This window comes from Labrus mixtus, chromosome 18 (assembly GCF_963584025.1).
Source record: "Labrus mixtus chromosome 18, fLabMix1.1, whole genome shotgun sequence".
NCBI classification, from domain to species: domain Eukaryota; kingdom Metazoa; phylum Chordata; class Actinopteri; order Labriformes; family Labridae; genus Labrus; species Labrus mixtus.
Window position 1 is genome coordinate 21,769,428 of NC_083629.1, and position 25,905 is coordinate 21,795,332.

Genomic DNA, 25,905 nt, shown 5'->3' on the forward strand with positions numbered 1-25,905 from the left:
TGTGTTCCTCACGTTCCTGTCCTCCCACTCTTCCTTGCCACTGAGGTGGAGGTCGGATCAGGTCGTGCATGAATGAGGACGTCGGTGGCCGTATAATTATGATTTAGTTTCTAATAATTGAACTTTCCTTACACCTTGTTTCATGTGTGATAGTCTTCTTTGACTTTCTCACTTCGAGCCAGTTCCTGACAAAAGTGAATCTGTTTCTTCTCCTGTACTTGTGTGGCTCCTATAAAAGAAACACCACGGAGCATGTCTTTTTAAGAATAAGTCTTTATGTATTTCTCTATGTGAAACAAATTGCTATTATACTACACAAATAGAAGCGGATACTTTCAGAGAACAGAGACCACCTCTGAGAAATAAGTACAGAACATGAAAATACACAGAGCGGTATCATAGAACTGTAAATTATTGCTTGTTTTGCTACTTTTGTTTTCTGGAATCCTACAATACAAGACACAATATTCATATCGGAACAGAAACGGTACAACAGTGACAAACGGCATTATTGACCTTTTTAAGTAGACGTTCCCCAGAAAATGAAAGAAAACATTCAAACAGAGTCCATGTTGAACACAACACAATGACAGTTGGTTTTTTGATCGAGCATCTTCAGGACTTATTATTAAACTTTTTCTTAGTTTTTTTTAGTTTTTTTTTTTTCTTGGTTTTCTTTTGTTTTTTTTTCCCCCCCATCACATCATTGCCAAGAGAAGCCGTAACAAACTGCACACTGGGACTGGCCTCAGCAACGACAAAACAAAAAAAACAAAGAAAAACACTTGGCATATGTACATAAATATACATCTTCATTTTCAACTGTGACCACCCAGTTTAAAACACCATGACCACAGAGAGTACAAAAAATCTTCACCATAGCGTCTTCCTCCCGCAGCTTCCTCTTTCGTCGTCGGAGTTCGTCCAATCAGCCGTCAGCTCGGATAAACGCGACGGCTTCCACTCGGGTGCAAAATAAAAAAAACTGCACTCAGCCATCGCAACGCTTTTCAAAAGGACTACTTTCTCAGGCGATAACATGAACATGAAAACAAAGACACTGATTTTCTTTTGTAGAGTGTCACCCCGCCTTGTTTTAAAAAGCCCGTCGGTGTCCATGCTGTTACAGCGCTTTGCTCCCTTTTTGATCAAAAAAAAAAAAAAAAAAAACAAGGCCTGAAATTCTCCACAGTTCACACAAGCAAAAAGGAAGTGGAGCATTTTTTTAAATTTTTCTCTCACTGCAATATGCTGGTGAAAAAGGCTAACCAGGTGATTGGCTTAAGATAAAAAAAAAACAACAACAACAACAACACAAGAAAGAAACAGAAGAAATGAAATGTGCTTCCTACTTTTTTAGTTTTTGTGTGAAGGAAACAAAACATTAAAGTGCTCACATGCAGACAGACTTCTCGTTTTGCTCGATAATAATATAAAGCAGAAATGTAAAAAAAAAAGAGTCACGCTCGATTTTCATGCTGCCTCATGTCGGATACGATTCAGACTCACTGCTGACGCCCAAACAGCCCTGTTAGGAACATTTGCTTGTTGCTTGTGAAGCGTTCAAATATCGGAGGGAAAGCACTGATATGACGTGGGACTTTGGGGGAGGATGAACTGGAAAGTATCTGGGAGTTTACGGAGATTTGTAAAAGAGTTTCATCTGAATTAGAGCGGCTCAAAAGAATATAAAATATGTGAAATGATTTCTTTCTGTTTTTTGAAACTGAATAAATCAGTTTAGAAAGTAAAAGTCATTATGACGGTGTGAGGTGAGTGGATGCTTTGGTTGGTGTCGCATGAGGCTTTTTCATTTTTCCCTTTTTTTCTCAGCAAAAATCGGACTATTTCCACAAATCTATCGCCGGGCTATTTACAGCGAGAAGCAGCGCGGTATTCTTTGACGGAGACGCGAGAAGAAGTCCCCCCGGGGTTTGCTTGGAGATAGTCAGTGCAACAAAAAAAAAAAGGTTTGTAAAAGGTTTCCAGAAGAATACCTGACACAGGAAGGTGAGTTTCATCAAACATAATAAGACATGAGAGATGTGAGTGAACAGGAAATCAGCTTCTCAAACCCCTTGAAGAAAACGGCGGGGATGAACTGTCTCTGATTCGTCAAATCCCATCGAAGGTGACAAACGCGGATTTTCCATCTCGTTGAATACTGAACCGTCTCTTTTAGACTTTTTTTTTCTTCGTCCACCTTAGACGTCTCTTGAAACTCTGCACAAGGGGGATATGCACTCCCCCCCCCCCCCCCCCTCCCCCCCACACCACCCTTGAAAATTTGTCACACCACCTCCTCGTCGACACAAACAACGATTAAAAAATACACCTCAGCTCCTCATCTACAGAAGTAACTAGGCATGCAAAAGTATCTGGGTAACAAATACATTGTAAGAATACACATCGAAGTAGTTCAGCGAAAAAACGACACCTCTCCAAATGAAAAGACAAAATCAAAAAACAAGCCAAGAAAAATAAAAAATAAAAGTCAGAAAAAAACCACCACAACTTTTGTTAGTCACATATGGCGCTTCGTGCTGTGTGTCATGTTAAATAAGTTCCTTTTTTTTCTGGATATATCTTGTTAGTATTTGTGTTTCTGTATGTGTTTTTAGTTATACAGTATATACATGCAGACAGGAGCGGAAACATCACACACTCAATCTTGATGCGAGCTGAAGCGACAGACCGGCAGATATGAAAATGAATGAAAAAAAAAACCAAATACAGAAATATTTGTAAAAGTCGTCTGAAAACGTAAAAAAAAAAAAAGAAAGAATAAAATGTCTCTGTGTAGAGGTCTGGCATGTACCTCAAACTGAAGAGGATAAACAACAGTGAGACAAAAGGAGAGGTTCAAGCTAACAAGCTAACTAACGAGTGAACTTCTGACGAGCAATGAGAGCTGAGTGTGTGTGAGAAAGTGACAGGTGCCTGCGTTGGGACAGGTTTTTTCCCCGGCCCCTCTTTGCTGAAAAAGGGGGGTTGGTGGGGGGGTTGGAGGCAAACATTGGCTGCCGCTCCCCCACGCTGTCCGCAGAATGTGATGAGTGTGTGTGTGATTCTCATCCATCCCCTTTCAAGCCGCCTCATTCCATCGCCACGTTCCCCACAAACACCGTCTTTGAGCAATGTTTGTTGGTTTTTTTGTTTTTGCTTTTGTAGTTGAACTGAAATGAGGGGCGTCAACGCTCTCTGTGAGTGCAGAGACAAGAGAGAGAGGGCAGGTGTGTCGCAGGGTTTTAATAAGGGGCGGACTGGGGGCCGCGCCGATGTCGTGGGGGAGGCCTCTCTAGTTTAAGACTTTCGGGGGTCCGTCTGGACGTCTGGTCTGGACGATCTGCTGCTTTGGCCGCGCCGCCTCGTCCTCCTCCGTCTCGCTCTCGCACACGTGGACGACCACGCTGGGGGTGGACTCTGTGCCCGCGTGGAGCTCGTACTTTTCACCTGGAAGAGAGAGAGGAGAGAAAAGGAAAATATAACATAAAATGTCATCCAAATAAAAGATTTCAGAGGAGAGGAATTGTGAACATTTCACTTAGCATGTGAAAAATGTGCAACATTTTACACATTAATGAAGCAGAAATCTAGTTTATCCTGTAAAAGCCTCTCTGAGTCATGACTGTGTATAAATAACCAAAGGTAAGGACAAACACAAAGAACAGGTGTATTTCGGTAAAAGGGGTTAACTTGTGGAATACTTATGAGATGGAATTAAGAATGTGTAGTTCACTTTCCAGATTTAAATTTTAGTTTAAAAAAATGGTGTTTAACAAATATAAAAGGTCGGTTTGATTGTTTTTTGGGTGTGACTTCTGTTTTGTTTTTTGTTTGTTTCATTTGTTTTGTTTTGAAATAAATTCTTGGAACAAATTTTGTTCTTATATGTTTTTTTTTTTTTGTAACCAAACTAGTCGTGTCTTAAATAATAAGATTTGTAACAAGGGGAGGTGTAATAAGCTAAAGCTTCAGCCTTCACCTTTTCGGTAGGTTTTTGTATTTTTGTTTTAGTATCTCTGCTTATTTAATGTCCTGTAAGCGTTTTTAGATCAGTCATTCTGTGTCAGTTTGCATCAGTATGAAGCTACGAGCTAACTAGTGTGCTAACATTAGGGTTGGAGGGGTGTGGCTGGAGGAGAGCGGAGGCTACAGCATGGCGACATGTCACCAAAACAGCATCAGCAGCAAAAGAAACATCTACAAGATCCTCTTACCCGCATTACACATGAGGGGAAAGCTTCATTATTATTATTTTTTAAATGTATTTAACCAGCAGACGCTCATTGAGGTTAAAAATCTCATTTAAAAGAGTGTCCTGGCCAAGAGGGGCGGACTTTTCGATGACCTTTTTAATTATTGTACTCACTACAGCACCGACTGTGTATTGATCCATGACTGAAAGTAGACGAAAAAATTTACAATTTTCTCTTCTTTGAATATTTTTCTAGGAACTACATTTCCCAGCTGAGTTGATTAAAACATTTTTGTCATGTTTAAAGAAACTGTATATCTATGATTCTTCAATGTTTAGGCCCTGAGTAGGAGCTGACCATGAGGCTGCAGAGGGATTTCCCTGAGCTCAAAATACTTGCTCTTAAATACTTAATAAATCTAATTTGTTGCTTGATAAAATTGAATCTACATTTCAGATTGAAGCGTTGCTATTTTGGATGCAACCTTTGATCATCTTATCAAAACCATCTGAATCGTCATGTAGAAATATGTGTGCAGTGAGAGAGGTTCAGCAGCTTTTATGTTATCTTTTCGTCTGCTATTTATTCCACATGTGGGATATTTTTACATGACAGGACGATCGACTGTTTGTCTGTCCTTTGTGTCAGATCAGACGGGCGCTTAGACGAGCCCGTCACGAGAAAACAAAACAGCTTGCCTCTGAATAGCCCTGGTATTTGTGCAGATGCCAAACTCAGCGGACTCAGATTGAAAACACACACACTTGCTAGATTGTATCACAGTTGCCATGGAGATGAGATCAGACAGCTGGCAGACAGGAGGAAATTGGTCTCGTGGATTTTTTTTTTCTTTTTTCTTCCTCTGCGGTGCCAAAACAGGGGAAAAAAACGGACAGAGGATGGGAGCCCTGCTGTTACCGCCGAGGGTTGACAGAGGGAGTCAGCGCACCGTGCTGCAGCCCGCCGCTAATCTGATTCTAGGATGTGAAGCGAAGGACAAAGCCATTTCCTGATGCCCCGTGTTGCTATGGCGATGTGTCAGGAGTGATCCTATGGGATGGAGCGTGTGTGTGCAGTGTGCATGTTTATGAGTGTATAGAAAGTTTAATCATGCTTTTGAAAAAAAAACAACAAAATAGATGAAACTGTTAAATTGAATACAGACTTAGAGGTGACGTTTTCCTTCTTTCACCTGCATACACAAACAGGGCGACAGCGTGCACAGGGCATACCTAGGTGACATTTCAGAGAGGTGTCTGCAAATCTAAGATCTTACCCCGAAACACACACAGAGCCTAAATGAATTCTGAGCAAACAAGCTGCAGGGGAACGAAGGTCTTTAGAGCGTCTAAGTCTCACTGTGTCGAAGCTTTGCAGCCGACACAATTCACGCCTTTGCCGGAATTGTAAAAGGGATGGGAACTGAACAAAAAGATCTATTTGTGGTGCAGTGAAACTAGTTTGCCTTAGAGTTAAAAGATTGTTGAGTGATGTTGGTTCACTGTTAAGCTTTTTTTTTAATTTAAGTTAACTCTATATCTTTATTGCAAAGGGCTGAAAGCTCTCAACAGATCATTAATAATAGTCGTGGTGGCCGAGCTAGTTAGTGCACAAAATACATTATTTCAAAAACACTGTGACCTTAATGTCAGACAGAGGTCAACAAAAACACATCGCTCCTTTCAAATCCAAAAAGTGTTTCTATTTCCAGTTTAAATAAAAACCGTAGGTGGAAGAATTTCACAGCTAGCTTCATTTGATTTGAAATGCTGTGTCTCCCTGACCTGTGTTAAAAATGGGAACCTTACATTTTATCATCATGGTAATGACTAAAGCTAAAAGGTCCTCACCAGTACAGTAGATGATCCCTGTTCAAAGCAGGACCTCAAAGACACAGCATCAAGTTTATGTTGATAATAAGTCCTGCAGTAATATTTACTCATGATAAAGAACTAGGATCACCACTTTGGATTTGTGTCTGTGTGACTCTGCTATCCAGTCAAGTCGCAGATTACAGACATCAGTTTTTTCCAACAGCATGAACTTTGGTCAGGACAGGGTAATTACGAGAACAATGAACATTTTACACACCATAATTAGGTAGTAGAGTTTCTGCTGGAATCATGAAGGCCCCCCTGATACAGTATAGTGTCTCCATAGCAACCAAACATGAGAGGTAGAGCAAGCAGAGATTGTCCACTACACAAGGTTTTTGGGGGGGAGATTGTTGAGATATGAAATTCACAAGATTCGTCCAAAGGTTGGGACGGACATGTGGGACCTTGACCTTTGACCTTTGAACAATGACCTCCAAAGTCTAATCAGGTCATTATTCAGTCAAAAAAAAAATTACCCAAAAAAAAAAAAAAAAAAGTGTTTGATGTCACAGTGAAGTTGATGTTGAACGTTAATATGTGGTTTCTTTATTTTATAGGCATAGATTGTAGCTTGTATCACAGTTTAATTCCTCACACTCTGGCTTTTAAAGGTCTAAAAAAACAGAAGACAACATCTGAAGTCTCTAAAACCTGGGTTTTGTTTTGTCCTCAGCACAAAACACCAGAGAAGAAGTCAATGCCCGACAGGAGTGCTGTCTTTAGTTACAGTTCTCAAGGTGTTGTATGATTTGCCATTGTGTTAACCTTTCAGCAGTCAAAGCCACAGAAAGACTGGCACTGGTGCACATTTTCTTAGACATGTCGGAGTGCAGAGAGTGGAGGTTTAGTACCTGCGACGTTGACAGATGTCAGAGGTCAGCACTGCGGATATCAGTTATGGTCTAACTGCATGACCATGGAACACTTGCACTGTAACACTGGAGCAGGAGCGTCTATGTTAAGAAGCCTTACACTTAGATTTATTTGATTTTTTTTTAAATGTCCCCCACCTCATAACGACATTATAAAGGCTGCGTTCAGGTCATTTTGGATCTGATGTTGCTTCCCATGAATGACTGAAAAGCAGGAAAAATCAAGAATAAATCTGTGATGATTCACAAATGTTCCCCGCAAATTATTTTGACAAATTGCTTCCCGGCAGCGCAACCTGTCCGTAACACCCTTCTGAGAGCGTGAAATTATTTCCTGTTTGAATCTGCAGCGATGACTCACATTAGTAATATTTTTATTATACCTTCATCATACACTTTCTTACTCCACGTCGTGCCTGTATTCTGGGCGTTTTTGTGTATCGAATGCTTTTTAAAAAAAATATTAGCCATGAAGTTCTTACCAGGTCCTAGCTTGGCTACTGCACACAGGAGGTCGTAGTTGATGACGGGCGTAGCGTCCTCGCGCTGGCTCCAGCCCACAGGTGGTGATGCAGGCGGTGAGATCAGGAACTGTTTGACAGGCTGAGGCGGGGCCAGGTACGCCTTGTCGATGTCCTCGTCCCCGTTCTGGATCTATGAGAGACGGGGACATGATGGGAACAGTTTTTATACCTCCTGTACCTTTAAGAAGAGTTTAATCCAGATACTAAAGAGTCTCAGTGTCTTAGTCTCACATTTTCCATCTCATCATCAAGAGGGAATTTTGCTCTTTTGACAGTTGCTAATTAAGATAATAACATGCATGTGGCATCCTGTCAGACCGGTACAGTCCTTAATGCTCCTGAGACAAAATGTCATCTTTTTAAAATGTAAATGTTAAATAAAGTTATTCAGTTTTGTATCTGATGAGTATGTTGTCATTTTTAATGTTTCTGTTTGTGTTAGCTGAGAGGGGACTGCAGATATCAATTAGCATGCTTGCTAATTCAAGAATGTACACATTTAGTTTTTTGTTTTTTTTACCCCAGATGTTTATTTAAATGTGCCGTCCTCAGCAGAGTCCACGGCTCATGAATTTATATTTTTGATAAAGCAACAACAACAACAACAATAATAGTGAGTTGACTGAATGGTTTAAAGTGTTGGCAGGAATCTGCTGAAACCACCTTTAGAAAAATCATGACATGTTCGACAGTTTTAAAATACTTCTGGTCTCTTTATTTGAGGATTGTCAGGACTAGCGACACATCTTGATGATACCTAAATAATCAGTCTCATTACATTCGTTTGAAATAAAGCACCTGTGTTAAAAGGAAGTGTTTCCCTTCTCTTAGACCTGCTCTTTTTATTTAGTGTAGCAGATAAATTATGATTTTGCGTCAGGTATGTTACCAGCTATGTTTTGCTTTTGAGCCATACCAAAACAGACACATCTCTTTACCAACAGATTTGAAACTCTAATGTAATTTGAGTAATTATATCTATAACGACTTCATGATCACACTGAAGATATTTTCTCTTCTTGTTTTGTGTTTATACTGCAAACAAACTCCACTCTGTTTTTCTTTCCTTTCCTTCTGTCTGTTGTCTCCCACAGGCCACAGACAGTCACACACACACACACACACACATATATACAGTTGTAATGGAAGGAAAATCAAGAATTCATGTGGTTTTGTGTTTGTATGTGACTGATGAGATTTGACAGAAGGTTTGTCGGGATGAGGAAGCATTCAGGTGCGGCTCAGAGACGGCCGACACAAGAAGAGAAATAAAAAAAGAGAAGGGGCGACATGAAGGCAGAGCCCCCCCCCTCGTTTCTTATTCGTCCCTGTTATCCCTCGTATTTCGGTCAGCCATATTCCTCAGGCAGTCCAGGTCCCACAGGGCCCTCCTTCTTTGCTTGACCTTCCCATGACCCCCTCCGCTGTCACTCACCTGGGCGAAGTAGAGTTTGAGCTTGGTGCCGTTGAACTCGGACTCGTGCAGCTCGATGCGAGCGCGGGCGGCAGCCTCCGGGGTGCCGAAGTTGATCCGGACTCTTCGGAAGCTTTTGAACATTTGGAAAGTTGTCTGCTCATCGTAGATCCTAAACAACGCCTCGAACCTCTCCTGTAGAAGAGAAAAACAGAAAACATACAAACTTAGATTTAGATATTTGTTTTAATGATTAATCGTACACGAGACGCCGACGTACTAGAGCAAGTCGTAGGACACGCCCACCCCGGCAGCTCTTTCAAGGACACGCCCACCCAGACGCACACTCTCATTTCCCTGCAACTGCAAAGAGAGCTGGCCAATCGGAGGACAGTGGGCACGCAGGGAGGGTGGGCCTTAAAGAGACAGTAGCTGAAATGAACCGTTTCAGGCAGAGGCTGAAAATTCGGGTTAAAACTGACGCCAGTATCAGATAAATAAGGAAGTTATTGAGCTACACATCTTGTAACACTACTCAATAGTTGTCCCAGACGGACATATTTAATGTTGAAAGTGAGTATAATAGATCTCCTTTAATAGGACTAACAGAAACATCAACAAGACTGAATATATAGAACTATTAGATTTTTGACTTACTGCCATCTTGTCTGCTGCTGTCAGTCCCCTTGCTTCTTATTTTTTCTGTCTCATAAATCTCTATGTTCTCGCCTCCTTTTTTAACCGCATGATGTCTGTAACCACCCCCAGTCGATATATTCCCAAACCGCCCCTATGTTTTTTATCTCTCTCCACGGGTACAAAGTGTGCCTCCTCGGGTCTCAACTCAATCAAGTAGCTCAGCAGGAGGGCGACAGGAAGAGGCCGCCGGGAGAGCTGGTTTTCTGAGTAATCCACAGCTATGACATATTCTTCATCTCCTAGCCGACCGTGTCCCGGCACAAGGCGGCGACGTGACCATGAAACACGTCCGTTCTTTCCAAGAACAAAGACGGATGATTGTCTGACTCTGTCACTTTGAGGAGAGGAGAGTCAAAAACAGCACAGGCCTGATTCAGAAGGCTTTACGTTTGGCCGGTCCTTCCTCTGAGTTTGAGTTCTGCTCGGGTCATTTTACAACAAAGACATTTTTAATCACTTTGCTGTAAATGTCTGTAAACCCAGAAAATGATCATATTTGGCCTTTTAATTCATTCAATGCTTTAAAGTATTTGTTCCTTGTTAAGACAGTGTGAAACATAAGGAAGAAAAACTCCCACGATCCTTGTCCCTGTTCAGCTGACACAGCACCTCTCACCACGATGGGGAGGGTGTGTGTGTGTGTGTGTGTGTGTGTGTGTGTGTGTGTGTGTGTGTGTGTGTGTGTGTTACCTAAACAAGAGATCTGCCTCTGCACGTTAGTGACAGCTTAGCGGTGGCAGAAACCAGGTTATCTGTTGTTTCAGTGTTTGTTTCTTCATGATGAAGTTTACACTGATCACAGTATTTTATTATCGCCACATATCACAAAGATTCAGTTCAGGATCAGTATCTTTTGAAACGATGGTCTAAGGAAGACAAACAAATCAAAAACTACAAACTGCCTTGGAAATCTTTTTATGTCATTTTTGAGTTGCTTTGATTAAAAAAAGCAAAAAACAATTCTTTCATATGATATTCAGAAAAAACTGAAGAAAGTGAAAATAATTTCAGAGGCTGGAACTGACAAATATCTTTTTTTTTTTGATTGAACACCCCACATTCCACTTAATTTATGCTACATCTATAGGATAGATCAAATATAAGAATACTGCTGAATATATATGTATATACTGTATAGACTTAAAGGAGCAGTATGTAACTCTGACACCTAGTGTTTAAAATGGGTACTGCAGTCCAAATTGAAAACATTGTAGAGAGCTGTCTCCCAAGAGTCCATACACACACAGGTTGCCATGTAGCAGACACTGAAGCTTCAGTGTTTATCCAGCTCTGCATGGGTCTGTAAACCTTTCTGTGTTCTAACCTCTCTCCATTTTTTAAAAAGCATCTCCAATATTGATCCTAGTCTGAGCACGTTTCTGCTCGTGGAGCTTATTAGAAACATGCAGAGGCTTTTTTAGGTCGGGTACAATCACTTCTGTCTGAACCAGCTCACTCGTCTGCTTCCATCGCTGCAACACCTGCTGGTTTGCTGTTTGCCTGCGTGGCAAACTGAGGGGCGTCCAAAACGGAGGTGTAAAACCGCCTACACCTTCTCTAGACAAAACAAATCCAGAGCATTCAGGAGCAGAATCTAAAGTTAGAAAGGAGGACATACTGGCTGCTGCATTGTTGTCAGAGAAGCCGGCATGTTTCCTTAATGTCTGATGGTACAGTAAGGTCATTTTATGATTTTATTCAGTAGATTTCTTACAGATTGGACCTTTAAAGCCTGCAGCGTTTCTTGTAGAGAATATTTCAATGACACACTGAGGTGGTTGCAGTCCTTTATGAAAGTCCTCTTTCACTACAGCTGAACACCAGCTTCTTTGATCAGCTGTTATGTAAGACGTTTCTGCATTTCTTCTTAGACTTCACACCATCACGATGTCTGACACATGCAGAGCTGTTAATGATTGAGCAAGCTGTGAACCACAGTTATGCCGCAGTGTGGTGTACACTGTGGCAAAACAATTAGCATTTTAAGAATAAGCAGATTCACGATTTCACTCGAAATCCTGCCTCCATGTTTGTTTACAGCTTTGTTATTCCCCCTCCGTGTACGTGCATCTGGTCGTCTTTTGCTCAACGCCTCGGGGTAACTGGCTGAACAGCAGCGCTGAGTTCACCTCCGGGCTTTGTGATACCATTTTTAGCCCGCTTTTCAGTTTACCATACATGGTGCATTGTTAGAGAGGCAAAGGAAGGTCGACTCAGGAATGAATGAAAATCTCTGAACTCCTTTTAAGCATGCTCAGGAGAATTACAGACCTGCTTATCAACTAGAATTTTACTATTTCAAAAACAGCCAATAGGAAAGAGTCGGAGTCATGACTACAAGGGGGCAGAATTGTTAAGTGTGTGGATTTAAAATTGAATCTCGCACCGCTACAGACAACAAAAACAGAATACAAAGATCAGAAGAAAACTTCAAAATGTTGCATTCAAGTCTCCCTCTTCTATATATGTGCATTGTTGCTATAACATCAGGTCATCTTAGGGATTAATATACTTTAAGGACCAGATCCACTAAGAATGGATTGCATCGCTATCGCTATTAGCACCATGAGTTGTGCAGAAATAGCACCCGCATTCTTTAGATCCCACATCCACTAAAGAATTTGCACTAACGATGAGCCGGCGCCAACGCGGCCGCAAAGTCGTCCTACACTTTCTGCAGTCTGCGTCTTAATGTGGAGAAAAAAAAAAAATACCCACGTCTGCACCTTTGCCTCTGTGTGCGGAGCTGCACTCTAAACTGATGAAGACGATGAGCTAGGAGGGGAGGGGGGAAAGTTTTACTGAGTTTACTTAGATGCTAGAATCAGAAAAAAATAAAAAAGTAAAATGACTTTCACTGTTTAGACCAAAGCTCCCTCTCTGTTAGGAGCAAGGAAAGGGAAACTAGGAGAAAGAAAAAAAAGGTGCATCCTCGTGTGTCCTTCAAACCGAAGCAGTAACAGATTCAACAGATTTGGATGAAGTCAACAACACACCTTTCACATTTCACTTAGCACTAAGTATATACACATTAATAAGAAGATATTCTTAAGTATAGCTGTGAGGATAAAAGGAATATAACTTTGAGGAAACATGAAGTCAACACTGTTTTCACTGAAGCTGTTCTTATTGTATAAAACAATGAATTGACAAAACAGAGATCAAAAAGCTCGTACATCAGAGTTACGCTCAAGTTCTCGCTGAAATTTCAGAAAATTGACCGTAAACTTCTCTTTGTTTTCAGAGCTTATATAATCAACTTGAGAATGAAAACAAAGCACTTGTTTGGCCTTTCCTCCCACTCCTTTTTTCAAACACTGAACTTTCCGTAAGCGTTAGCCAGCCTCTATGGACCCGCATGTCATCAAACTCCATGAGTGATGAACGATAATGCCGTCCTTCTCATACACACCCACCCACATTAACACACACACACACACATTAACACACACACACACACACACACACACACACACACACACACACACACACACACACACACACACACACACACACACACACACACACACACACACACACACACACACACACACACACACACAGAGTGGGTGCTTCCTGAAACTAAATGGATGTTTTGGCATGTGCATGAGACGTGGGAAAGCTACAACGATCATGTTCCACAATAGCATGTCGTTTTTCTTCTCGTCCCCACACACACCCTGATGTTGATACACCCGTTGGGTGAGTGATGTGTGACAAGCGAGCACGCTCGATCACTAATTTATGCGGTCTCTATGAGCGGACATCCTGAGGGGAGTCAGAGGGAGAAGAGGAGGGGGCACGAGGAAGAGGAAGAAGAGGAGGGGGAAGGGGGGGGGGGTGTTCAGTTACAGAGGTACTGTTCCCTTCACTGACCCACTCCCTTTGTTCCCTTTAGAGGCTTTACAAGTGAGTGTGCATATATGTGATGTACACAGAGCTCTTCACTGTGTTGCCATAATTAGTTATCAGTACAGGTATGCAAACACACACACACACACACACACACACACACACACACAAACTGAGGCAACGTCTGCAAAGTAATGTGACAGGTAGCTCCGTTAGAATCTGAGACCGCTGAAGGACAAAGCCTGTCAGCAAAGATAGATTGGTGTAAGCCGCACGAAACACACACTCACACCAACACACACTAACTGCTTGATCTAGCACCTGTTATTATTGTATCTGCAGTGAGAGAGAGAGAGAGAGAGAGAGAGAGCTGCAGGACAACAGGTGAGGGAGGATAAGAACAAGCCCGCATCAAATATAGAATATGTACAATAAAGGATGTTTTTTCCACACACAGCAGCAAGGTAACAAAAAGAGAAGAACAGGATAAAGTTAAAAAAAATAGTGAGGTAATCTCAAATCTTCCCCTATTTTACCCAGAGGCGATATTTATCTACCTGCTGTGTTTGTGTCAGAGACAGTAAAGAGGATTGGGTGTGAAGTCACCGCTCTCAAATAGCCGACTCCTCTGCTTTATCCAAACAGCAGAGCTGTCAGTTACTGCTGACCGCATGTTTCTCCATGTCACCTTTACATAACACACAGGGTGTACCTCAACAGGCTGAAATTTCCCCCCTCTCTCCTCCTCCTCCTCCTCCTCCTCCTCCTCCTCCTCCTCCTCCTCTCTGCCCTGCTGATGCACATGTGAGCCAGCCTGCGGGGGCACCGTTTTCACCAAATGAGCAAATCAGCAACACGACATCTTTTCATCTCACACACTCATTTTTGACACATTACGCTAATCGAAAAAAAAACTTTTGCCATGTTTGAGACCGAGAGTCACGCATGAGTACGTGCAACCCTTTAACACTTACAAATGTTATCTGACACTCTGCTGGTGGCAACCGTTTATGAAATACGATTGCTTTTTAAAATACCGGTAGCAATCAACATGTAACGCTGTTTTTGCAAAGCGCTTTGCAAAAACAGCGACAGCTTAGAGTTGACATCTATAACGACGGAAAATGTTCACCATGTGATCCGAAGATTGAGTTTGGAAAGGTGCAGTGAAATCGTTTTCCAATCTTAGCACAATAAAGCTGTCATACTTCATGCTGCACGCTCGTACAAAAATCACAACAGGTGCAAACAAAACAAATTACTTTTGATGGCTAATAAAATGTTTCTAGTAGAAAGTGAAGGGAAAATGCAACTGAGCTGCTGATAATTTAGCCTGGTGAAACACGGCAATATAAATGCATGTGCTTAAATTTCATCAATCAATCATTATTAGTATAGCGCCAACTCATAATAAGTGTTATCTCGAGACGCTTTACAAAAGAGCAGGTAGAAGACTTTACTCATTAAGGGGAGGTCGGATAAGATGCAGGATTCCTCGCGTTCCTGCTGTGAGCCTGGTTTTCTGCTGCCGGGACAAAGCCTCCTGGGCATGCAATGTAATAAGATATAGATGAAGAGAGTCGGTACATATGGGGAGGAAGAGTTGGTATAACAAGGGCTGGAGTTGAAGCCAGAGCCATGGGGGTGAGGACTCAGCCTAACTAAGCTAAACTAAACCCTAAACTTCTCAAAACCAACTTTTGAAGGACAAAGTTGGCACTCAGGTGAGCGACATATCCTGAAAAAAACAAACAAAGATCAAGTAAGAGTCAAGCTTACTGAAAGGCCAGTCAGAGGCCCAAAAGTGTTCCCAGCACAGAGAGAGAATCCAGTATGAAGAGTTCTAAAGCTTAGTGAGCCACAGCCTCTCTGGCGGCTGCAGGGCCCGTCCTTCAGCAGATTGCCTCATGGCTAATGAGGCAGTTATGTTCCTGATGGTGATAGAAAGGCCGTCATCACAGTGGCATCAGGATGTGACTGTGGGCATGACTCACATTGAGCGCAGAGGCCGCTCGGGGTCCTGACGCAGAACCATCGTGTGAAAAAAAAAAGAAAAAAAAAGAAAAGATCATTAGACTAAAGAGCGGGGGTTACTATGCGACGTCCACATGGTTTCGTTTTAAGATAAAGTGTGGACGGAGAGAATGACAAAGCACCGACAGAGTATTGACTTCACACCTCTTTTCAGTCATGAATGAGTCAAGAGGCAGCACTCAGTGTAACCCTGTGACATAAGTGTTTCCTCATCTTATGCGAAAGGAGGATTATGTGTCTTCAAAGTGCAGGGATCACTGACAATTAGCGGCACGTCTTGTTCTGTTAGCTCCGTAAACACAATAACGGATGAACATGCCGACAGCCGACTACATTTGAACCCGCCCACAAAACACCACCGATTCTGAATGTATTTTCAGCAAACCGAGCTCAAAACTGCGATGTTCCCGAGCTTCAAAGTGCTGATGACTTTCATTGTTGTCCACTCATTGTGCAGCGCGGGGAGTTACGTAAGGCCTACATATTCATCTGTTTGTTCTCCGTCGGTGCAGAGAGAGAGTGAACAAGTCACATCGGCTGAAACGCACACACACAGACAGGCCCCATCTTTTCCTTTGATCAGCAGCGTGACCAAACATCAACAAATCATGCACACAAAACAAGGTCCTTAATATCATTTAAAAATAGATTGGTACAAGGTCATGCCCGGGGAGAAATGAACCGAGCTAATACGGTGAAGCAGAAACTGCACCAGATTTGATTTGGATTATTACATTCATACAGTTTAATTGACTGATTCATTTTTCCACAAAAAAAACTCAGTTAGAGTTGGGCAATTCATCGAGGATCAATTTCAATTACAACTTCCGCTTCCTACGATCATGAAAACAAGATAATCAAGATTTTTTTAAAGGTTTATTTTGGGGCTTTTAACGTCTTTGTTTAGAGACAGGACAGTGGATAGAATCTGAAATCAGGAAGAGAGGGAGAGTGGGGAATGACAGAAAGGAGCCACATGTCGGACTGAACCTGAGCTTCCTGTTTGGAGGACTATACCCTCTGTACATGGGGCATGCAAAATAACCACTAGACTACCGGTGCCCTGATAATTGAGATTAAACTGTGCCGCACAGTGCTCCTTTAGTCCGTAGATTTGCCATGTGTGGTAAATGTTTCAAAGTGTAGTTATAGTTTGGCCATCAGAGTATATTACCACTATCTAAAAGGTTAGCAGAGAGAATCCCTCCCATGATTCCCCACCAGCCTTGATGTCATGTTTTGTTATTGTTTTGATAGAGAGCCCCCTGGTGACGAAATGTACATACTGCGCTTTTTTTAAAGATTCATTTTGGGCTTTTTGGGCGCGAGTCTGCGCGGACGCCCGCATATCGGAGCACAACACAGAGAATGTGACAGCTACTTTGTGGCTTATAGTGTGTCATTTTAGTCAGATACAGCCATGAAACTCTGGATTTCTCCATAATGAGGGCTGTCAGCGTTGTTTACCCGCGGGCTTGTGCTCGTGCATGAAGTGTACCGTGCTGAAGCTCACCTCTCCAAAGTGTGCCAAAGCCAAGGAAGTGTACCATGCCTGAGCACGATACGGCGCGGTCACACTGGTCTAACGAACTGGACTTTAGCGTTGAAGCGTGCTTGGGCACGGTACGGATGGCCAGTGTGACCGTGCCCTTTGACTCTTCTCCTCTGTCGCCCCCCGGTGGTGGAATGAACTTCCAAACTCCATTCGATCCGCAGAGTCCCTCTGCACCTTTAAGAAAAAGCTAAAGACCCAGCTCTTTCATGAATACCTACTAACTTAATGATGATGGTCTCCATATTATTGATGATGATGATGGTAATGACGATGGTTTTTGTTTGATAACGACGACTTATAAGATGGTTTCTATACTGATTAGAGCTCTCAAGAACTGCCCTCAATGTTGTGCTTTGCCTCTGGTCACTTCCTGTCAGCACCTGTGTGTCCAATCAGACTCAAAGCTGATCGTTTGCTCTTACTGACATTGTTCTCTTTTTTCTAGATCCTTGCTTGTGTTGTTCTTACTCTCTGATGTACGTCGCTTTGGATAAAAGCGTCTGCTAAGTGAATTGTAGAAATGTAGAACTTTGTCGGCGCCCCCTCCATTTAAATTCACAGCGTTCAATTTCTCTGTTTTGATCCGGTTCTGCCTTTAAGCCAGCACAGTACTTTTATCACACAGGTGCTGAGATACAACAAATCCACGATTGTAATCCACAGACTAGTTCAGTTCTGTGATGGTATTTCGGATCAAAAATACAAGAAGATTAAAGCAGCCTAATTTGGATTTAAAGAACGGTCATTCAGTGTTTTTTTTTTTCTTTTTTTTTCATTCTGCAAATCACTCATGTCCCAGTTTGACACGTGCGTGGCTTTAGCACAACCTAATCCAGACCCTCGTGTTTGAGCAGCGGATTGGGTGAACACCAACAAACTGGGCCACCGAGCCTCAGGGCGAGTCAGTGGCAGTGTTACACCAGAAATAGACTGCGCTGGAATAATTAAGAAAAGTCATTTCTTAAATGTGCGGACCATCATTTTTAATTACCAGTTCCCCCCAAAGGCCCGAACTGGAACCAGTCTAATGAGGTTGAAAGAGAGACGCAGATTGTAGAGATAACAGACGCAGCTGGAGGATAAATCTCATACCTGCACGCACGTCTGCTCCAGCACATTTTTTGCTTATCACATACCACGTTGTTTGCCGTACAACTGAGCCAACTTTCCATCGCAATCATGTCAGTTCAACTGAAAACGAATTATGTTTAAAGCACAGAAGACCTTCCAGATGCCAGATATTACCATGAAAACTGTCGAGAGTAGAACAGATGTTTCACCTTTCAGACCCTCACACGCACCTTAATCTACTGCTATAGCAACCCTGCAAACAGCTTTTGTTGTGCTTGCTAAGCTACCTCTTATCACATTGTAAAGGAATCTTGAAACCCAACAATGGCGGCGGCCATATTGGAAATGCTGACTATTTAACTTTCAGTCGATCTAAACAAAGAAGAAGAGCTGATGCGGGTCTTTAACCTGTTGGTAAACAGCTGAGACGCACTCGCCTGTATACCATTTTAGCCAGGTACATAATAATGCAAGCTTCAAGCTTTATTCATCAACACCGGAGGTTGCTGCTTGGCTCTTACATTAGCTGTTGTGGCTAATTTCCTGCTAACACAACATTCTGAGTCATGCCAATTTACAGTTCGATTTACTTTACAGGCAAGATTAGATGAAAAGCTGCACCTACATGAGCTGCGAATGTGTTAGGATTGAGTTAAAACAGTTGTGTTTATCCAAGGAATAGCCTGTATTAAAAGACGGGCAACATGGGGACACGAGTTGGAAATTAGCAATAGCTATAAACTCTTTATGCAGCACATCAGTTTCATGCTTTGTATTGAAATTATGTTAAATTGCATTGTCCCTATTAAAATAAATACATTCAAATTCAAAGGCTTTGAAAGCTATTCAAAGGGGAAGCCAAAACACTTGGAGCGCCCCCTACTGACGGGCCTCAGTATAGGTTGTCGTCCTCCACGTTGATAGATAGGAAGTGGATCAAAGTATAAAATCATGTTGAATAATCATTTCTCGAACATGGTTTCTGTCTTTATATTAAGTTCTTATCATGTTGATTTATGTCTTGGGTGCACACTTTCCTAAGATTTTTAGTTTGATGCTATCAAAAGGGGTTTAATGCCATCACTGGCTACACGATATCCCTAACGCAACGTTTGAATAACTCCATCTTTGAATACAGTCGGTCAACTATCCTGAGATGTTATGTCTACTTCATTATCAGCACTAAAAGCAAAGAGACTGAAAGGAAGTAGGACTGAAATACAAATTTTACTGCCACTGATCAAGCCAGTGTAACTGCTAGTTAGCGTGAAGCCAACCTCTGTAAAGCAGATGTAACTCTACAAAAAGGCAAGAGGTTCATTTTCTGCATTTTTTGCACTGTGGGTCATTGGTACAGTCGTTCATCTCTCGAGGTTGGGAAGGCTGGGAGGTCATGGGCAAGACACTAAAAACCCCAAGTTGCTCCCGCTGCTATGCACTCGGCTTTAATGGGTGACTGCGTCATCTTATTTTCTTATTTGTAATTGCAAACACTAAATCAAGAGTTCAAAGCTCTTTTGCCAGTTTTAAAATCTTTTAATGAAGCAGGTGTAGGACAAAATCCTGCACACAACCTTTCGGTCCCTCTGAACAAACACACTTGACAAAGGTTCATAGGGATCAAAATGTTGAGATTTTTTCTGAAGAAATTGGTGATGTCGCGTCACAGGTTTGTTTATATGGCTGCATGTGTGTGTAGGAACACTCACAGTGACGATAGAAGAAACAAATAAATGTTGACCTCAAAGTCTAATTTATTACCTCTATTTCTTACCTGACAACGAAATATTAACCCACGTGAACTGTCTGACAATTTACTGCTCATAAGCTCTTCAATGAAAAGATGATTTAACTCATCTGATCTGTTTTATGTAATTGAAAAATGCCGTCGGCATGTTGTTATGAAATTCCTCGATTTTAGGTTTTTCTGCCTGTTATTTACCACTTTAAAAAAACGACTATATACAACAGTTAGCTCGCTGGCTACTTAGCATGAGAGGTTATGTAAAAAAAAAAAAACAGACTCAGCACTCGGAGATTAAGTCTGTGGTTGTACTGTACGTGTATGACCCGACAGTGAGGGCACACAGGCCAACATGGCTCCAAAAAAAGCAGCCATCCATTTAAGTACAGCAGCAAATCCTCAGCCGTACTAAACAGAACAAAAAAAAGCGAATAACGACTCATAGCATGTTGGGATGTATAAGAGACGGGTATGTATGTCACACTGTATGAATAGAGCGACTGTTATTACACTTGGATCGATAGCTCGAGCAGGGAGCGGTATCGACATGGGCCGACGCTACGGCGTTTCATTGCTGTTCCCTCGAGGACAGCGTGTCCACAGTGGGGGGGGGGGGATTGGAATCAGTTTACAGCATGAGGGGGGACGCATTCATTCTATTACCACCAATCTGGTCGTTATGGTTTTTATTGAGGCAGTAGCTTTTCCTATTCAGCGGCACTCAGGCCTCGCTCGAACACACATAAACACATTGTCCTTACGTCACACACTCTTAGCAGCGGAGTGTGTCTACAATGTCTCCCACATAGATTCACACACTGTAGAGGCGACAGCAATCCAAAGAGGTTACACAACGTTACATAAGGTGCAACTCTCACTTCAAGCGACTACATCGTCTCTCTGCAGAGGAGCTTTCTCTCCCTCCTCCATCACTGTCTTTTCTGCTTACCTTTATTCTACCTCCTCCTTTTATCTCTCTCCTGGTTCATCAATACATCGTGTTGTTCATGGCAGAGCACACAGCTTTAGTGATGATCGAGCAGAACAGCAGCAAAGGTAGACGCTCAGAGCAATGCATGCAAAGCCAAGTAATGTGCGTGCAAGGGTTTGAAAGCTTGTAGAGTTTCTCAAGATTTAAGTCGATTTTTTTTTTCTAGCTTGTAATGAAACAGACCGAGGCCGGCTGTGGCCCAGTGGTAGAGTTTCTGAACTGGAAGGTTGGGGGTTCAATACCCAGCTCCTGCAGCCACCCCAAGTTGCTCCGGCTGCTTCAGCGATAGGCTATGAAAGTGTAAAGTATGGATGGGATTAGTTACTTCTGATGGTCACTCCACACAGCAGCCTCTACCGTCAGCGTGTGAATGTGTAGGTGTGACCTGCAGTGCAAAAGTGCTTTGAGTAGTCAGAAGACTCGAAAAGTGCGACACAAGCTCAACTCCATTTACTGAATTACTGAAATCAATATCGATGCCTCTTTAAGACCCTGAAAAGCAAATGAGATAATTCACAACAAGTTGATTATTTGGATATCGATACGGTGCAATACACTTCATTGTCCCCTTGAGAAAGTCTCAGAGTCAAAGTGTTGCAAAACATTCAGCTGCTTCCACTGGAATCCAGTCGGGGTTCGGTGTTTTGCCCGATCATGTTATTATTATAAGTGCCTGAAAAATGCTGCAGATGTGTACAGTAGGTATCAGTGGACGGGATTAACTCCACGCTGCCTTACATGTATCGTAGCAGAGGTTCTCAATGAGTGACACCTTTGACTGCTAAAAGACAGCAGGATGAGATCTTCAATCAGAAAACACTACCTGCACATATTCAGAACAACATCAAGAACAAAAATATGCACTGCTTTGGCAACATTGGTCTCCAAAAACCTGCAGGGAAAAGTTCCTCACAGGAGCTTGAAGAAGAGTTTCAGGGTTTCTTGGACTTCATGCAAGTACTCTCTGTTTTTTACTACTTTACTAATCTCCATTTCAAAACAAAAAGTTCTTTCTTAACTAAAGTATTTGTGAGCTTTAATAATAAACCAACTGAGTATTGTTAATGCAGGACTTTGACTTGCTAAATATTATAAGCTAGTTATAGTTTGCAACTATTTATTGATTTGGATTGATCTCAGGTCTGTATTTCATCAGGAAAACATCTTGAGGTGTATGACCTCGTCTTCAACGGGGCCCCAAGGTAAGAAAAATGAAGACTATATGGTCCTGTGCCTGATAAACTGTAAACACAATTTAAGTGTTTTCACAGATTCCAACCTGATTACCCCTGTTCAAAACTTCTTCTTCCACCCATCCATTATCTTTACCTCTTTTCCCATTAGGGGTCGCGGAGGGGCTGGAGCTGATCCCAGCTGTAATTTGGCGAGAGGTGGGGTAGCACCCTGGACTGTTTTCTTAAATCCTTGTGAAAGAAAATTTGTTTTGTATTGTTACTTTGATGATGCCTTAGAATTAATTCTAATCTAACCAACAGTCCATCATTGAAAAAGGCCGAAGATTCATGTTGAAGAGAGTCGATGTTTGTAATCTTTGCTCAATGATGCAAATTAGCGTTAATTTGTGTGCGTCGTCTGATTGTCTTGGACTTGCAGCACAATGTGATGCAACACTAATGGAGTCTACTTTGAGCGGGCGGTCTTGCATGCTGCTGCAGACACAATGAGCTGAAGCCCCTCTGTTTTCATTTAAGGTCACTGCTTTGGCGTTTCTATTTTTAGCCTCTAAAAACCGTCTCGTCCTTTCAAGCTTGTTTGTATTGGACTGGAAACCTTTAGGAGATTCTGCTGGAAAAAAAATGATCATGATGATACCAGTTATTTTCATAACAAAGGCCGTTCATTGTTGACGTCGTGGCAAGTAAACTGCGCGCCTCATACATTCCACTGCGAGTTCTTTCTTCATCGCTTCTAATCTTATCCCTTCATAGCCCACGTCGTCGTCTTGGACACAGGGTAACCGGACACCCCGCCCAGGAGGGCCGTCTTTTTGTTCTACGTCACCCTAACGGACGCAGCACTAACCTTTAGCTGACACCTGAGCCCCGGGGCCTCTCTAGGGTTTCAGGCCAATGTGAGCCGCCCGTTCTCTACCTGCCTCGTGCCACAGACGGGGGGAGCAGGCACACCTGAGCCCACTGCTTCGGGCTCCCAGGATCGCTCAACCTTGCCATGATGCGGATCTGGTTTCCTACCAACACAGAACCTGATACGGTCAGCGTCTGCATCCATCCCGTGTGTCCTGCCGCTGCTCCTCTGCCCTCCAGCCTTCACCTCAACCGCCGGTCAGGGGGGGCGCATCACTAGAGAGTTTTTTAAAACCCTGCGCCGGGGATCATTTGAACATTCAAAGCTGATTCATGTTTGATGAGTGGAAGGCTCGGTTGTGTCCTTCCTAAATAATGAAACACAGCGGAGTAAAACTGGGTCACTGACTAAACGGCCAATGATTGATTTTAGCAGTTAATAACGGCTCGTTATGAATACCAATTGCAAAAATAATGAGCAAGGTCTGATCACAATCTGTGAATATTTTGTCTCTTTTCAAGCAAAAGTTGAAAATGTAACAAACTACCACCCCCCCTAAAATGCAGGATTATTCCTCTACTTTGTGTTTTGTCATCATGAACTGAATATTTGGTGGTTTTAGGCGATTTGCTTGAAAAAAAAGGAGCAATTTGAAGTTGTCAAATTTGTCTCTTTCTGGAAAAGCTACACAGAGGAAGTAATCCACAGATCAAAATAAAGCGCCTCTATATTCATCTATCCAGCCACTTCCAAAGAACAGATAGTGAGAAACATTGTGAAATGTTCTGCTCTTGATGGGCTCTAAAAGTCTCATAAAACAACACGATGATGCGTCGCTTTGTTGCTTAGAAGCTCGAAATAACCATCCCAAACTAAAGCAAACGACAACCTGTTATATAAGGGTGTGTATCAAAGACAAGAGACAGTGGGAAAGAATGAAAACATCACAGACGTCAGCAAAAACCACTGCAGCAATGCCGAACTGCATATAGCGCATTAGTCATCAAATCTTGTGCTCCTTCCTCATAAGAAGCAACATTTCTGTGGTGAGAAAAACCTAACAGACAGATTAAAGACACAAGCGACAGACAGACAGACAGACAGACAGACAGACAGACAGACAGGACGGAAAAAAGGTGACGGAAAACTTCTCCTGGCGTCCTCGGCGAGCGGGAGTGGTGTGTGTTTGCTGATAGAGGTGTTTGTGTGTGTGTGTGTGTGTGTGTGTGTGTGTGTAGGTCTCTGAGTCCGCTGACTCACCGTTTGGAGTGTGTGAGTGTGTCAGTGTTACTACAGTCTTCGGTGTGTAGGAAGCTTAAGTTGAAAAGAAAAAAAAAAAATAAATAGCTGCCCCTTTGTTGCTCGCTGCGCAATCTCCCAGTGTTTGTATTTACAAATTCTGCAGAAATAAAATAAGGTGCGAGGAGTGTGTCATTAAATCCAAATTCTGATTCCTAACGTTGCTTAAAAAATGAATAAAAAACATCAAATGCAGCGACAGACTGAAGGCAGAGAGGCGCTTATCGAGAAAAAAAAGCCGGCTGACTGGCTGATTAATTATTTATTCATGTATAAAAAGACCAAATAAATGGGCACCAATCAAACAAGGCGAGTGTGTAAATAAATAAATTAGATGCAAATGTCAGCAGCAAATCAAGCATGCTGGGTAACTGTGCAGGCTTTGCGTCACACTGTAACACATTCGCTGCCTTGCCGTCGTGCTGTGACCTTCACCGTGCGTCCTGTGCTGTCATGTGCTGCTGATGCCAGGACATTTTTTTTTTCTTCTTTCTTCCAGGTAATGATAGTGTGTTTGTGTGGCTCAAGCATGCACACGTAGTCAGCGTCTGCCCACCGCTGTGGCCTCGCTGAACCCTCTGTGTTTCACCACAAAGCACTCGGGTTTCTGATTGGCCTACCTACTGTACCCACGTCTCTGCCATTATCGCAAACAACAACCTGCCTGCCGTCCACAGCCTCTCTGTGTTTGTGTCGTTAATGATGTAACCAGCGGGCACGGAGCCAACGCGTGGGCAATGCCGTTCCAACCGTGTCAAAACAAAAGGCTCCAAAAAAAAAAAAAAAATCACCACAGCCAGCCTTGAAGCGTTTTCTGTAATTCAAAAAAAAAAAAAAACACAAACTATTCACTGATTTGTCTTCATGTCGTCTTTTCAAGCTCCACTGCCGTTGCCTAATCTTTCTGTGAAGTGTCTATAAATAGCAACAACACACATATGAGTTCACCCAAGTGCTTTAAAGCCAAAACAGGATTCTGATTATCGCTCCTCAACCTTCAGATGTGGTGATATTAATAAAAAACAGGAGCCTTAAATGAGCTCATTTCTTCTTGTTGATTGATTGTAAAAAAAAAAAAAAAACAACAAAAAAAGTGATGCTGACAGGGAGGGGAGCTCAATCAGGAGGCAGCTCCCCCCCCCACCCCTCCACTTCCCCTGCTGTTAATCTGCCCTCTCCCCCGGCGCGCTCACTGTGCCAGAAACCAGGATTAGTGGTGTTCTTTGTGTCATTCGAGAGTCAGCCCCTGTGTCTGCTCTTTTAATTGTGTGCAAAAAACCCCTTTTTATTAAGGAGAGGTGGGCAGATAAGAGCTGCTGCTTTTTTTTTTTAATGAAGACTGTCCTATACCCAGGGCGGTGCCTGCTCTGTGAGGATGATTCTGGAGCACTTAACCAGGTTTTCATTGAGAAAAACTGAGTCACAAAGACATACATTATCTGAGTCTCCAACACTCAAAAGAGATCAGAAGTTTCTTCAAGTGTACGCATCGCTATCTTTCCTTTGTTAAATTAGAGAAATGGCCACCACTATTCTACTATTAAAGGACGATATCGCAGTGAGACACAGTGAGTATCGTTCTCTTTGGTTGCTCTGCAGTGGTGAGAAAGTGTAATGAGAGTTCTGGGCAAACACAGCAGCTGACAGATAGCTTGGTGTGTCCAGACAACAGAGGCTGACATGAGTTTTTTATTGTGCTTTTTGAATAAGAACGTCGTTTCAGAGCAC

The 25,905-nt window shown here is 42.4% G+C and overlaps 1 protein-coding gene across 2 annotated transcripts in view; it reads right to left on the reverse strand.

Moving 5' to 3' along the window:
• Window positions 1–2,282: 2,282 nt before the first annotated feature.
• The window catches only part of rcan3 (regulator of calcineurin 3), a 45,765-nt gene continuing 22,142 nt past the window's right edge, over window positions 2,283–25,905 (reverse strand). For both annotated transcript variants that reach the window (XM_061063226.1, XM_061063227.1), the window contains 3 exons: window positions 8,908–9,081; window positions 7,431–7,602; window positions 2,283–3,453 (listed from right to left, as the gene is read on the reverse strand). In XM_061063226.1, coding sequence (XP_060919209.1) covers window positions 3,299–3,453; window positions 7,431–7,602; window positions 8,908–9,081 — 501 coding nt within the window. In that variant the 3' untranslated portion in view covers window positions 2,283–3,298. The remainder of the gene's footprint in view (window positions 3,454–7,430; window positions 7,603–8,907; window positions 9,082–25,905) is intronic.